Source organism: Prionailurus viverrinus, chromosome X (assembly GCF_022837055.1).
Source record: "Prionailurus viverrinus isolate Anna chromosome X, UM_Priviv_1.0, whole genome shotgun sequence".
NCBI classification, from domain to species: Eukaryota; Metazoa; Chordata; class Mammalia; order Carnivora; family Felidae; genus Prionailurus; species Prionailurus viverrinus.
The window spans coordinates 24,838,095-24,854,610 of record NC_062579.1 but is presented as its reverse complement, the minus strand read 5'-3'; the positions used below and the strand labels follow the sequence as shown (position 1 = coordinate 24,854,610).

Here is a 16,516-nt window from a genome sequence, read left to right as displayed (position 1 = left end):
AAGTTATTGCTTCCACAATTTTGTTATAATTTGGACTTTTTCCTAAATCCTAGATCTGTATATCCATCTTCTGACTCAATACCTCTGTATTGATGCATAGATACATTAAATCTAGCATCTGACCCAAATTCCTTATATACTCCTCAGTTTCCTATTCTAGTAGTCATCCTGGAAGAATAAATGAAACTTCATCTTTCCATTTATCCAAGCCCAAACTCTTAAGTCAAGTCTTCTTGTCTCCCTGTGCCTTTGTGGATGGTGTATGATCCAGCACCATATGCCAAGGTACTTGGGAGGATTCTCACCCTCTCCATAGGGTCTACTGCCTGTTGACCTTGCAGTAGTCCATGAACCTTCTCCAGCCATTTTCAGCCATGGTCTGATAGCCCCTGGAGAACACTGACTTAGAAAACCACCCACAGAAAGTGGAGCCATTTTGTAGGTCCAAGAGTCAAGTGGAGAAGATCAAATATACTCTTGAAACCAAAAAAATCTGAGACTGGATGCATTGGAGAGGTTTGAGGAAAGGTCTGACTTTACCTGCATCATTCCTTCTCCAAGATGACACAGGTCAGTGCCAAGAGAGCTCTTACCAGAACCCTGGTTTCTCCTGTGCAGAAAAGTGAGACCATGGGAGTGAGTGCCCAGCTTCACAGCCATGCGGGGGTGTTAAACAAAGAAGAACATTTCTCTGTCCTTCATCCACAGTACAGAGCTCCACCAGTTTGGGGTAGTGAGCAGCTGGGAGAACAGCAACCAGGGCTGGAAACTATATTACAAGTACACGGATGGTAAGAATATCACTGACTCCATCAGGAGTTCTGCCTACCAGCCACTGGGGTCAGTGTTTTCTCCAACTTCCCACAGCACCACGACTGCCCTTCATGCCACACCCACTTGCATCCCCACCCTTTGGCTGGCTCCCTGTGCATACTCTGGCTGGTGACAAGGGTGAGCTTTTGTAGGATGCTAATGAGCATGCACAGAAGGTTGGTCTAAATCTGCAAGTCTTGGAGAGACCACACACCTGAACATTTAGCCCCACTCTCGGGAAAGCAAAAGGGAGGCTGTCAATACCTAGTATGGTTTTTGCAGGATGAAGGGAAGCCATATAAGGGTAAGAATTCTCCCACAGTAGGGAACAAGAATTGTGGAACATTCATATTCATAGAAGCCTCAGATAGCCTCAGAATCCCTAACAAGGTTGACAGAAGGTATTTATCTTCTGAAGGCAGATAGTAAAGACTGGAGGAGCTGACTTTTACTGTGAATGCAAAGACAGTGTTGCCACGCTTCAAGGCACATGGACAGTCAAGGAATCACAACACCACCAAAGGATCATAATAATTTTCCAGTAACCAATCTCAAAGATAAGGATATCTGCAGCTTATCTGATAAATACTTCAAAATAGTTTTTCAAAGGAAACTCAATGAGCTGTAGGAAAATAAAGACTATTCAATTAAATTAAGAAAGTAATAAATGAACAAAATGAAAATTTTTAAAAAAAGAAACAGAAATCATAAAAATACACAAATCTGAGAGCAGAAGAATACAATGAAAGAAACAGAAAATGTAATAAAGAGCATTAGCAGTAGAATGGATCAAGTTGAAGGGGGCAGAGAACTTATTTATGGAAATTATGGCTGCAAGCTTTTCAAATCTGGAAAGAGATTTGACCATCTAAATCTTGGAGGCTTATAGGCCACCAAAAAAATTCAACTCAAAAACATATTCCCCAAGAGACATTAAAAATAAATTAGTCCCCCCCCCCTTTTTTTTTAGCAAAATGAATTTATTTGGGAATAGTAGAGGAGATGCAATTTGGGACAATTAAACTATGGCAAACCATAGCAAGTCTGAAGAGACAAAAGCAAGGTCAGCTGCTAATAGGTTTTAGGGAGAAATTGGGGAAGGTTGTTTTGAACAAAAGGTTTTTGGAGAAGAAAAGAGTTTAAGGTTATAGCGGTTTCTCCTTGACTATAGGCATTAGTTAGCATATTGTTCCTGGGGTAAGAAGAGAGCTTCCTTCTTCCTGATGGTTATGTAGGCTGCAAGGGGGGTGGTACATTTGTGACAGCTTTCTCTTCAGGTCTTCCTGACTCCATTTTAAATGAGGTTCCCTGTACTTATTTTCACATTTTTTGCCTACAAGGGAACGTCATAAGATTTTCTTCCGATTTCTCAGCCAAAACCTTACAGGCCAGGAGATATTGGGAAGATACATTCAAAGTGATGAAAGAAAAAAATTGCTGGAGCCCCGGGGTGGCTCATTTCATTAAGCGTCCACCTTCATTCAGCTCAGGTCATAATCTTGCAGTTCATGTGTTTGAGCCCCACATCTGTCAGGTTCTGTGCTCACAGTGTGGAGCCTGGTTGGGATTCTTTCTGTCCCCCTCCCTCTCTCTGCCCCTCTCCTACTGTGATCTCTCTTTCAAATAAACAAACTTTAATAAAAAGAAAAAAATGCTAACCAATAATACACTATCTGGCAAAGTAGTCTTTCAAAAATGAAGAAGAGATAAAGGCTTTGACAGACATACAAAATTTGAGAAAGTTCATTACCACTAGGCCTGCCTTAGAACACCTGCTGAAAGGAGATCAAGCTGAAATTAAAGGATGTTAATTGGTAACATGAAAATATATGAAAATATACTACATGCTGTGATATACTGCATTAATAGAATGAAAGATTTAAAAATATCATCTAAATAGATGCAGAAAAAAATTTTGACACAATTGACAAAGTTCAACAAACTTTCATGAAAAAACTTAATAAATTCAGTATAAAAGGAATGCCCCAGAACATAATAGAAACCATATATGACAACTTTTCAGCCAGGGTCCTACTGGGTAGTGCAAAGCAGAAAGCTTTTTCTCGAAGATCAGGAGCAAGATGAGGGTGCCCACTCTTACCACTCCTGTTTAACACAGTACTGGAAATCCTAGCCAACATAGTTAGGAAAGAAAAAGAAAGGCATCCAAATCAGAAGGGAATGAATAAAACTGTCTATTTTTAGGTGATGTGTTCTTATATATAGAAAGTCATGAAGACTCCACCAAAATACTGTTGTAATTAATAAACAAATTCAGTCAAGTTGCAGTATACAAAATCATTGTATAGAACTATATGGAAATCAGTTATATTTCTATACACTAACAACAAAATGTTTGAAAAAGAAATAAAACAATCCTGTTTGTGATAGTATCAAAAACAAAAGGAACAAGCTTAACCAAGGAGGTGAAAGATCTATACTACGCAAACTATAGGATTTGATTAAAGAAATTGAAGAAAATACAAATAAATGGAAAGATATCCTGTGTTCATGGGTCAGAAGACTTAATATTGTTAAAATGTTCATCCTACCCAAAGCCATTTATAGAGTCATTGCAATCCCTATTGAACTCTGACGACAGGGGCACCTCGCTGGCTCAGTTGGTTGAGCATCCGACTTCGGCTTAGGTCCTGATCTTGTGGTTTGTGAGTTTGAGCCCTGTGTCAGGCTCTGTACTGACAACTCAGAGCCTGAAGCCTTCTTTGGATTCTCTCTCTGTCTCTGTCTCTCTGCACCCCCCCCCCCTCAAAAATAAATAAACATTAATTTAAAAAAATCCAATGACATTTTTCTCAGAAATAGAACAAACTGTCCTAAAATTTATGTGGAACCTCAAAAGACCCCAAATGACCAAAGCCATCCTGAGAAAGAACGACAGAGGCATCATACTTCTCATTTCAAACCAAATTACAAGGCTCTAGCAATAGAAACAGTATGACATTGGTGTACAAATAGACACATAAAGAAGTGGAAGAGAATTGACCACCCAGAAATAAACCTTCATGTATACAGTCAGCTAATATTTGATGAAGGAGTCAGACTTACTCAACAGGAAAAGGATAAGATCTCTTCAATAAGTGGTATTTGGAAAACTGGATAATCACACACAGAAGAATGTGATTAGATTTGTAACTCACACCACAAAAATTAAGACAAGATGTGTTAAAGACTTAAAATACCTGAAACCATGAAACCCTTAGAGGAAAACACAGGGAGAAAGTTCTTTGACGTTTATCTTGGCAGGGATTTTTTGGATATGACACCAACACACAAGCACCAAAAGAAAAATAAATGGAACTACATCAAACTGAAAAGCATCTGCACCTCAGAAGTAACAATCAGCAAAATTAAAAGAGAGCCTACAGAATGGGAGGAAATATTTTCAAACTGTGTATCTGATAAGGGGTCATTAGCTAAAATATACAAGGAACTTGTACAACTCAGCAAAACACAATCTGGTTTAAAAATGGGGAGAGAAACTGAATAGATGCTCTTTCCAAAGAAGACATACAAATGGCCAAAAGTTACATGAAAAAATGCTCAGCATCCCTAATCAGGGAAATGCAAATCAAAACCACAGTGAAACATGACCTCACATCTGTTAGAATGGCTGTCATCAAAAAAGGCAAGAGAGAGCCAGTGTTGATGAGCATGTGGAAAAACAGGAACCCTTGTGCACTGTTGATGGGGATGTAAATTAGTGTGACCACTATGGAAAACAATATGGAGATTCCTCAAAAAGATTAAAACTAGAGCTATCTTATCCAGCAGTCCCACTTCTGCATATAGTTCCAACGGAAATGAAATCAGAATCTCAAAGAGGTATCTGCACCCCCACGTTCATTACAGTATTATTCACAAAAGTCAAGATCTGGAACAACCTTAATGTTTGGCACTGGATGACTGTATAAAGAAGATATGGTGTACATACACATATATGTGTGTGTATACACGTACATACGTAATTACATATATACCTACAATGGAGTATTATTCAGACATGAGAAAGGAAATTGTGCACTTTGCAAAAACTTGAATGAACTTTGAGGGCATTGTGCTACGTGAAATGAGTCAGAGAAGACCAAACAGTGTACAATTTTCTATGAGGAATCTAAAAAAGATAAACTGTAGAATAGAGTAGTGGTGGTGGTTGTCAGGGCTGGGGGTGGGGCAAATGGAGAGATTTCAATCTAATCTTATAAACTTCTAGTTATACAGTGAATAAGTTCTTGAGATCTAATGTATAGCCAGGTAACTATAGTTAACAATACTGCATTATATGCTTGTAAGTTGGTAAGAGAGTGGATCTTAAATGTTCTTACCATGAAAAGAAAAAAAAATGGGAATCATGTGAGGTAATGGAAGTGTTAACTAATCCTATTGTGGTAATTGTTTCACAGTGTGTATATTTATAAAATCATCACATTGCATACCTTAAACTTATAAAAGGTTATATGTCAATTATATGTAAATAGAGCCGGGGGTGGAGGGCAGGTAGTGAAGTGAGGAAGGGCAATGCTGAATGTTGCGTTCAGGAATTCTAGAACAGGGAAATATGAAGAACTTTCTGTTCTGTACTTAGTTGTGGCAACGTCATCTTAAACTGTGGGGGTAGATTGCACACTTTCAGGCTAGAATGTTTGCATCACTAGTATGACAAAGGTAAGGGAAAAATTGCCTGTACCTTTTTATAGACCCTTCTAAAATATGAAACAAAAAAATTAATATGTCTGTCTGATCAGGCATAGAACTATGGAATGTTAAGCTTTGAAAAGACCTTGGAAATCGTGTGGTCCAACTGTTAGATTAGTTATAGAGCAGAGATAAAGAAAAATGAGGTGTTGTCTTCAGGTTCACTTAACTTGCTACTGATTGAGTCCAGGTATCCTGATTCCAAAGCTGATGTTCTTTCCAGTACATTTGTGCTGTCACCTCAGAATGACTTCCTGCCTTGTTTTCCTTAAAAAAAATCAGTCCTGATTTCTTTCTTCTGGTTTAGTTTAATAGCATGTGTGTGTGTGTGTGTGTTTGTTTGTTGTTTGTTTGTTTTTACTATAAGTCTTTGGCTAAGTTCCATTAGTCATTCTAATATTGTCACTTTGCCAACTTCCTGAAAAGATTATAGCAGATGATCTAAGTAGAAATTGAGCAACCTGTTTACTTACACTGATTATAGGCTCATTGATTATGTAAATAGTCTTTATACTTTAATTAGTATAACTGTTAGGCATACTGTTCTAGCTGTGTCACAGTGAAGCAATTATTTACATTTCAGTGGATCACCAAGGAGAGTAAAGAACTGAAAGTTGTTTTAATATCATTATATTAGGATTAAGATGGTTGTAAAGAATAAGGAAAATTAATATGGTTCTGCACATATTTAGTATTTGGTAGATTACATAAAAGCGTTATTATACTAAAATTATCAATTATATGTTAAGACTGTTCAATTAAAATTACATTACTTGAAAGATAGAACTCTACTTAATTTCACGGGAAAGAATTGATGACATTGGAGTAGAGTTCCTTTTTTTAAGTAAAAGAGACACAACATATAATCATTCTAGTACCAAATTAAAATTTTTCCCTCAGTGTGGTACAACAGGGTACTTTGTAACAAGTGATTAGCATTCGCAATTTTATTTTAGATATTTAAAGTTTTGCTGTTTTTCTGGTTAATAAGTAATACATTCTTCTCTAAAAATTAGTACTTCAGGAATCTATGAAGATTTAAAATCACAAGTCTCCTATTACCACACATAATGTTTTGCAACCTGCTTTTTAATCTTGAAATTATATACTAAACAACTTTCACTTCAGTACAGATGTATTGGTGCTAGATAGTATCCCATTGTGTGTGTGTGTGTGTGTGTGTGTGTGTGTGTGTGTGTGTATCTCACAATTTATTTAACTTACTCTCCGTGGAAGCACATTTGGATTTGTTTCTAATATGTTGCTACCTTCAAAGCTGAAATGAACAGTGTTCGTGCCACTTTGTATTTCTGTGGTGGTGTGATATTTCCTTTCTCATTTGTGATTTGGAGTCCTTTCTCTTTTCTTTTTGATAAAGTTTGCCTAGGGGGTTATCAATCTTATTATTTCTTTCATAGAACCAGATCCTAATTTCATTGATCTGTTCTATGGGGTTTTTTTTTTGTTTCTATACCATTTATTTCTGCTCTTATCTTTATTATTTCCCTTCTTCTCGCTTTAGGCTTCATTTGTTCTTTCCTTAGCTCCATTAAGTGTAAGGTTAGGTTGTGTATTTGAGATTTTTCTTACCTCTTGAGGTATGCTAGTATTGCTAAAATACTTGCCTCTTATGACTGCTTAGGCTGCATCCCAAAGGTTTTGGATCATTGTGTTTTCATTTTCATTTATTTCTATGTATTTTTTTTCCTGTCTTCTTTAATTTCTCAGTTAGCCCATTCATTCTTTAGCAGGATATTCTTTAACCTCCATGTATTTTTGGTCTTTCCAAATTTTTTCTTGTGGTTGACTTCAAGTTTCATTGCTTTTTTAACAAATTATTTATTTATTTATATTTTGAGAGTGAAGGAGAGCACAAGTGGGGAAGGGGCAAAGAGAGAGAGGGAAGGAGAAAGTCCCAAGCGGGCTCCACACTGCCAGCATGGAGTCTGATGCGGGGCTTGAACCCACAAACCCATGAGATCATGACCTGAGCTGAAGTCAAGAGTTGGATGCTTAACTGACTGAGCCACCCACATACCCCAAGTTTCATAGCTTTGTGGTCAGAAAATATACATGGTATGGGCGCAGTGTTTTGGTATTTGTTGAGGCCAGATTTGTGACCTAGTATGTGTTCTATTCTGGAGAGTGTCCCATGTGCAGTTGAAAAGAATGTGTATTCTGCTGTTCTAGGATGGAATGTTCTGAATATATCTGTTAAATCCATCTTGTCCAGTGTGTCATTCAAAGCCCTAGTTTCCTTGTTGATTTTCTGCATAGCTGATCTAAGTGCATTGTTAAAGTCCCCTACTGTTATTGTATTATTATCAATGAGTTTCTTTATGTATGTTACTGTTTTGTATATTTGGGTACTTCCATGTTGGAGGCATAAATATTTACAATTATTCATACCCCTTTTTGTACACTGTGTTTTGTATGATTCATTCTTTAAAGTGGAAGAGTAAAAAAAAATTAAAAAATACAGTGGAAGAATAGACTCAGATTTATGAACATTAGAAACCGTGCCAATAAATTTATGTATCCAACTGAGACATATTATGAAAAAGTCTTTTTCTCTATTCTTCATTCACAGAAAAGCATAGCCCCACACACAGCTAAATTATAGTCAGAGGGGGAATATGTTCATTTTATTACGTATGCCAAGTAAATGGCTATATCTTATTTTAACACTAATGTGAAATTAAGTATAACCAATCGCCATGAGTTATTTCGTCATTCATGTAAGCTTTTTTACTTGTTACTTCATCTTTTCTATCTAAACTTTCAGTTATTTACAGACTGTTGAGTAATAATATAATGACAATGTTTTGTGACTTTCCATATTCATGCTTTGCTTGTTGCTTTGTTTTATGGAAGGTCTATGCCAGAAAGGAAGCTTTAAAGGGAGGTTTGGATAAAACTGTAAGTCTTCAGAAAGATCTGTCAGAGATGCACGAATGGATGACGCAAGCTGAAGAAGAATACCTAGAGAGAGATTTTGAATATAAAACCCCAGACGAATTACAGACTGCAGTTGAAGAGATGAAGGTAAAATAAACCAAGTAAAATGAAACAAAGAAAGAAAAAAAAGAAAGACGCAACATTGCTTAACATTGTGATTCTGCACTGTCTGTTCTTTCCTTGGCTTAATAGTGGAGGTTTATTTTTAATGAATTCAGCTTCAAGTTCAGTACACATTATGGATTCTGAAACATTTATTTCTTTTAATGCATTGTGGTCAAAATATAAATATTGGCTATCAACGTAAGGAACATTTTCCCCATGAAATTATATAGTATTAAGATATTGGAATCAGCTTGTCACATTAGCTGTTTCCAGTGATGAAAATTCAAATTGAAAATATATCAAGTCTTAATGCAGTGACAGTTGAAAATGTAGTTAACAACCTGTGTTAATTTTTAAAGGGGGGTTCTAAGAATTTGGATGCTAAGTGCTTTAACAGATGGCTTTTAATGTGAATAAAAAGCACTGAGTTTACATGGACTTCTTCTGAAACAGTAGCATAAAAATTTATGTTGATTTAGGACCAGGGAAAGTAGTATGTAGCAGGGACTGGGAAGTGAGGCCTGAAGTAGAATCTATGCAGTGGCCTTGGAAAACTCAGAGATCTCTACTTTGTCATGTCTGCACCATGTCATTTTCGTTTCTTTTTTTTTTTTAATTTTAAAGTTTTACATATGATTTTTTTAATTTTAAATTTATCTATATAGATTCCAGTTAGTTAACATACAGTGCAGTATTTGTTACAGGAGTAGAACCCAGTGATTTGTCACTTTACATACAATACACAGTGCTCATCCCAACAAATGCCCTTCTTAATACCTGTCACCCATTAGCCCATCCCCCCACCAACACCCTACCTAGCAATCCCCGGTTTGTTCTCTGTATTTTAGAGTCTTCCACCATGTCATTTTCTAATGTGAATGTATGTACTGAGAGTTGAAACTTGCATGTAAGTAAATTGCCTGACTCAGAGTGGGCCTCCAGTGATTTGTAACTATAATGATAATTGTTATCTTTCTGTACTAGCAGTAACACATCATTTAACCACATGAGCCTACATTAAATATTAATAAATATTTGGCTCATGGCCTCATGAGAAAAAAAATCATTATGGAGACAGACAGTTGTGTTTAAAATCTGGTTTGTTCCCTTGCCAACTGTTGGTAAACATGGTTGAGTTTCCTAAACCCAGTGGGCTTGACCCCCTCATTTGTGGATTAGGTATCAAAGTGCCTGCTATTCAGTACTGTTATAAAGACGAAATAGGAAAGTTCTCAAGCAATGTCAGGCAAAAAATAGACACCCATAACAAAGTAATTATTATTACCGTTATTATTGTCATCGATGCTGCATGGTAAGAAATTAATTACATATACTTTATTATATAATTTATATAAGTCGGTGAATAGTTATTATAGGTAGAAAATACATCACAACTGATATGTTTAAATATCACTAGATTATGTAGTTTTTGTCACATGTACAAAGTAAAATTAAAACATATAAGGATATAAGACTATATTTGGGTAAACCGTGATAGTTTTCAGGGTATTAAAAGCTACAAAATTGTTCTAATCTAATAATACTACGTATCACTTATTCATATAAGCAAAAAAAAACATTAATTAATTCTTAGGGAAATTATATCATAATAGATGGTGAGAGCTAGAAGATTCTTTGGAAACAAAATAGTCCACACTTGGCCTCTGGTGATCCAAAAACTGAAATCTTCACGTAGGTTGAATAATGTAGTCATAGTCACAGGCTTTATCTGTGGGAGAACTAAGAGTAAAGAATATATTTAATTCCCACCCATGCCATCCCATCCCAAGTGATTCCAAGACATTGTTTTTTCTTTTGTTTTGTTTACTTTTCAAGTCATGTGCATCCCTGTTTGCTTTCCTCTCACATTTCAATCCCCTCCTGGCTGTTTCCACAGTCTCCTCTAATATTATGTAGCCACTGCCCCAGATCCCTAAGTAGATAATCAGCAGTGAGCTTGTGTGCAGCTGCTGTACTTCTCCCAGTTCCTTTCTTTGGCTCTGTCCCTCTTTTGGCCCTCTTCCCTCTCCCCTTGAACAGTTTGCCTATCTGGCTAACCAGATCCTTTTTTTTTTCCAGTGCTACAGAGCAGACTGTGTGATATTTAAAACTTTTACACACAGTTCTCGATACGAGAAACCCAATTAGTCCACTTTGATTTACTTGTTGAAATAACTGATCTAGCTACCATATCGGTCCAGTATGGGGGTGATACTGGAAAAAGGAAACGCTTGGGCAGCCTATGACAACAACAGCCAAGGGAGTTGGCAAGAAGATGCATTTTCTCGTTTGTTTGCTTTTTTTTTTTTTTTTTTTTTTTTTTGCCTGCCAATCAAGGTAATCCCTTCAGGTCTGTTTCACTAGTTAGAGGGTAGTGATGGTACCTTGTCCGGTCTTCCTCCTATGCTCACTTTGAGAGCACATTTGTCTTCATTGTCAAAAGAGACTGGCAGACCTACTCAGATGTCTCTCCCTTATTTACTCAGGGAAAAAGTGGAGGTGTCCTTCCGTGTATTTATGCTATTTCCTGTGCTTTAATGAAAATGATAGTGCTGTTTTCGTAACTTCTTTTCGCCCCTATAAATAAAACCTTTTAATTAACATAAAAGAACCTAGGGGAGTGTTTGATAAACAACACCTGACTTCAAAATTCTTTTGGAGTTCTACAATGTCTAAATGGTAAACCTTTATATTAAACCTTTAAAAAAATCTCTGATATTTCACTTTCAACGTTTTCTTCTTTATATATTTTTTTAACTACACTTTCGTAACCCCAGTCCTTGTGCTTCCCAGAATTACAAAGATGTATTTACTGTTGTCGTATGTGTAACAGACTAGAACTGTGATTCTTACAACTGAGTGAGCATCACGTTCACCTAAAGGACTTGCTCAGACACAGACTTTTAGGCCCCACCTCATAAGTTCTGATTCAGTAAGTCTGGAGGAAAACCTGAGAATTTTTATTTTGAACACATTGTCAGGTGATGCCAGGGACCAAGTTCCAAAGTGGTTTCAAGGAACCATATTTTGAGAACCACCGATTTGAGATACTGGCAATGAAAGGTGTCTGAGCATATGATGGTTAGGTTCATGGAAACAAAGGGAGGAAAAAACATAATTTCTGATGAGGATTTTACCTAAATTTACCAACCATTATTTAGTTTTCTACCTTTTCTTCTGGCGGAAAAATTTTACCACCTTTTCTCCTGTGAATGTTTCCCTGCTTCTAAGCTTGTTTAAGAAAGAATTTATGCAAGCCTACAAAGGAAGAAAGAAATGTTTCTCATCCTGTGTTTTTTGTAGTTGTATGGGTTGTGTGTAACTTGAATGAAATGTAATTGCATTCATTGGATACTGCACAGCATGCTTCTTCATTTCGTGGAGGATTTGAGATGGGCTTAACATAAACTAGAAGAAAGAAGATGTAGATTCCAGGATGACTTTCCTAAACACTTTGAAACTCGCTTTTCTCATGTTGAATATTCTGCAAGGTTTTGTTAAAGAACCACCAAAGTAGCACCTACAGCATGTCTGTCATGGCCCAGAGCAGCATATACGAAGTGATTAATGTTGTCAGAATTGTCTGTAATGCTAAAATTACTGTAGTCAAAATACGGTTTGTATAGACACAAAGCTCATGGTCAGTAATAGCAAAAACAGATTGGAGAATTTTCAGCTAAAATTTTCAATGAAATAAATTAAAATCAATGAAGGCAATCATTTAGTATTCAAAACAACTTGGATTTGTCATCGTATTGTATACTTTTAAGGCATTATGGGAGTAAATCCAAAAGCATAGAGGGATTGTGTTATAGCTGAGCTTGTCCATTTTTTGTCCATATCCCCTTACTCTCACTCACTACCCTGCATGTAGGTCCAGCTTCCCCCTGCCAGAACCTGTTCTTCTTTATGTAAGGGCTTTTTGTGCTTCCTGAATCCCACCTTTCCCACCTATGTGTCAGGCCTCACTAGGATGAAATTAGCATTCCCCCAACAGCCTTCAACCAGTGAAAGGACTTCTGTAATAAACCCAACTTGTCCAATTATATGGACCTAACTTGGTTGTAGGAGTCAGAGAATATTAGAACCTGTGGTAGGATTTGGGCTGGTGTTAAACGATTTGAGGGAGAAATGATTTGAGGGAGAGTTGAAGAGCTTTGCTTTGGATTGCATGTTGTCACTGCCTGGGAATAACTCTGTGATTGGTAGCTTAATAAATCCGTCCTGGAATGAAGGAATACTAGAGTAAATTTGGCAGTAGAATTGATAAAGAAGCAGCACAGAGTCATATTAATGGGGACCGGGAAGTGTTTGGGTTTGTGTGGTTTGGACAGTGTTTATATTTTGTACGTATTCTAACATGGCTATGGAATATAGTGGTATTGTTGTCATGATCCACAATGGTAACAAAGTAGCCTTGTGTGATGTCGATATTCTGTGAAACCATTTAACTTCGACCTGAGAAGAGCAAAAAGGTATGGCTGAGTACCAGGTAGCCTCCTTCCTAGCAGAGGCTGCTATTCTCTTTCTGTCGTATGTGTTCAGTTACTGAATAGAACTTTCTTTTGTCAAAATACGGTCCTGGATGTAGCATTAAGAAGACTTTTTTAGGGGCGCCTGGGTGGCGCAGTCGGTTAAGCGTCCGACTTCAGCTCAGGTCACGATCTCGCGGTCCGTGAGTTCGAGCCCCGCGTCGGGCTCTGGGCTGATGGCTCAGAGCCTGGAGCCCGTTTCCGATTCTGTGTCTCCCTCTCTCTCTTCCCTCTCTGTCTCAAAAATAAATAAATGTTAAAAAAAATAAAAAAAAAACAAAAAAATAAGACTTTTATATCAATTATCTTTCGATTTAAACAATGATAATTGCACTGATTTCAATATTACTCATCCATCTGAGTAATTTATAAATGATTTCAATTCTAGAGTATGGGATATTTTTGAACATAGTACTGAAATACTTGTTTCTTGTTTTATATGTGTGTGTGTGTCTCTCTCTCTCTGTGTAGGCATGTGTATACACACATACACACACATTTATATTTGAAAGAAAGAGAGCACACCACAAATACATACCCACGTGTAGACTGCTTTGCACACCATTCTGATTAAAGTGCTGTTATGTTCTGATGATATTTTTTTTCTTTCTGACTCCAAATTCTAGTTAAACCTAAATTAACGGAAGTTATTATAGTCACCATTGGATTTATTTTGATTCATCTTCTAATAGGGATCTAACCGGAATCTTGTGGGGAAGAAAGTATATGATAGACAGGAATGCATTTTGGAAGTAAAGCCATTGCCTCACTCACTATTAAGAAAGAGCATTCTTTATTTTTCAGAGAGCTAAGGAAGAGGCCCAGCAAAAAGAAGCAAAAGTGAAACTCCTTACCGAGTCCGTCAATAGTGTCATAGCTGAGGCTCCCCCTGCAGCACGAGAGGCCTTACAGAAGGAACTTGACACTCTAACCACCAACTACCAGTGGCTCTGCACCAGGCTCAATGGAAAATGCAAGACCTTGGAAGTCAGTTGCTTTTCTTGATCTTTATTCATTATGTGTCAGTTTATGGTCATGTATGATGCTCTGCAATTAAGAACGTGAACACTGGTGTAAGACTACTTAGGCTTGAGCATTTCTATTTCAGGTACTTAGCCTAGTGCTCAGTAAATGTGAGCAGTTCTAATTCTAATTCTTCTTACTACTACCATTATTATTAGGTCACAAAAATCTTACAGGTTTTCTCAAGATTTATAGAAGCCGGTCTTTACTTTTTCATATATTTGAATGTACATAAGATTGTAAGTATTTTAGAAAGGCATTTCATGGGGAAGTGTACTTTATTATAATTGTTTTTAATAACCGCTATGCCCTATAGAGTTCTTCACAGGACATGTTGCCTGGCTCTTTGGGAAGGACATTTTACATTATATTTATTATCATAAGTGCTGCTTTATCTTCTTCACATGCTCCTACCCCTTAGATTATGCTTATCTGGAAATAGTTGATAAATAATTCATGTGTCTCAAATGATTACTGTGTTACTGCATCAAAAATAAATTATGATCCTCCTTGTGAAAATACTGTTTACTAACAGTAAGGATTGTGCCCAGGGGCGGAAAACTTTACCTAGCACTAAAAGCTGATGCTGCCAGATACTGCTCACTAGCTGGCCTTTAAGTCCTCCTCCCCCACATGAAGTGAGTCATTTCCGTGAATATGGTTGATAAAGAATTTATATATATTCCAACGAAGTGGAGAGGAAATAAAAAGGGACTGGGTGGCTTTATAACTTCAAATAGAAGAGGTCATAAGTGTGATCACAGATGAGAAATAGAGGGATAGTCCAATAGTCTTGGAAATTTTATTAACATAAAAATAAAAGACACCTTTAGAAAACATATCCCAATATAGATTTCTGAGGGATTAGCATATCTTTTAAATGGACCACATGGCCAACAGGAAGCAAAGAATGATAATGACATAAAGAAATTAAGAACAGAAGAAAATATTTAAATGTTTCATTTACATATTGTCAGAAAGCAATTTCCTAGATAATAAAAGTGCCTCCCTCATGGAGCATATAGTGAATTAGTTCTGACTTCCCTGAAACTCCATGTCATACCTTTCCTTCCCTTCCCATTCTTTCTTTTATTTTCTGTAACGCTCAGACAACAGATTTTGCTTTCTCTCTCTGTCTCTCTATTTGTTTGAGTAGGGTGGAACACAGTGTTACAGTAGTTTCAAGTGTAAGCGTAGTGATTCAACAATGCTATACATTGTGCTATGCTCACTACAAGTGCGGCTACCATCTGTCACCATATGCTCTTATCTAAAGGTTTCCCCTTAATATTGTCTATATTTCCATTTCTGTCTATTGGATTCTGTGTATTTTTCTGAAATCCGTCTTCCATTTCTCAAACGATCTCTTCAACTGACTACTGTATATTTCATCCTTTGATATATAAATATACTCATCTCTATATACACATCATCCTCTATATGTGTGTGTTTATAATTTTCTATTTTTTCAAAACCTTATTTTCCATTTCCTGAGATTTTACTTACTTATTTTGAAGTTTATCTCTTCTTTTATACACTCTTCTGGTTATGCAAAATTAATTCTATTCCTTTTGTGAAACAATTTAAACGTATGCAGTTCTTTTGGTTGAGAAGTCTCTGTGAGTCATGAGCATGAAAGAGTTTTGGTTTCCCAGTAACTGTCACCAACCATGTCAAACATCAATTTCTGCCTAGTAGTTGGCTTCCTCATCACTTTTGCAGTCTGACACCATGACTTTTGATTCACTTTTAATTATTAAAATTTAGTCTTATTTAAATTTTGATCTCATAGTTTATTAACATCTTCCATTAGTTTAGGCTAATCTCTGGCTTCAGCAAATTATACAGAGGTGGGAGTGAGAAAAACAATGATCGTAGAGTCCCTCCCTTGCAATAAGTTTGTGGATAGTGATCATATTGTGTTGCTTTAAGGGAGGTTAATGAGGAGAACGTATACTCTTCATATCAGTGTCCTTTTCTTTGCTGGTCACAACTGCTGTACCCTCTCATTAACACCCACAGACACCTGTTATGATGAATATGTTATCACCAGATTTAGTAGGTTATCACCACTGATTTATCTGGCTTGTTCTCTATAGACTTGGTGTGGTCTTTTGGGGATCCATATTCATATAGACTGTGAATCCCCAAAAGGATCTTCTCTGCATTCTTGGTACCTTGGAGTATTCAACACAATTTCAGGCTGACTTTTGCCAGTAGCTTTAAACCACATTCTCTAGATAGTTACTTCCTTTAAGCCCATGTTTCCACGATACCCTGGAGTCTTACTTCCCCACCACATTTCATCTTAGCCTGCAAACACGGACAGATCCCCATCTCCCATAACTGTCAGAAATTAGAAACTTCAAGAG

General features: G+C 36.8%; 1 protein-coding gene across 13 annotated transcripts in view; it reads left to right on the top strand.

The window, feature by feature from the left end:
• DMD (dystrophin) overlaps positions 1–16,516 on the top strand; it is a 2,022,811-nt gene that overhangs the window by 729,665 nt on the left and 1,276,630 nt on the right. For all 13 annotated transcript variants that reach the window (XM_047843142.1, XM_047843144.1, XM_047843153.1 and 10 more), the window contains 2 exons: positions 8,401–8,571; positions 13,926–14,108. In XM_047843142.1, coding sequence (XP_047699098.1) covers positions 8,401–8,571; positions 13,926–14,108 — 354 coding nt within the window. The remainder of the gene's footprint in view (positions 1–8,400; positions 8,572–13,925; positions 14,109–16,516) is intronic.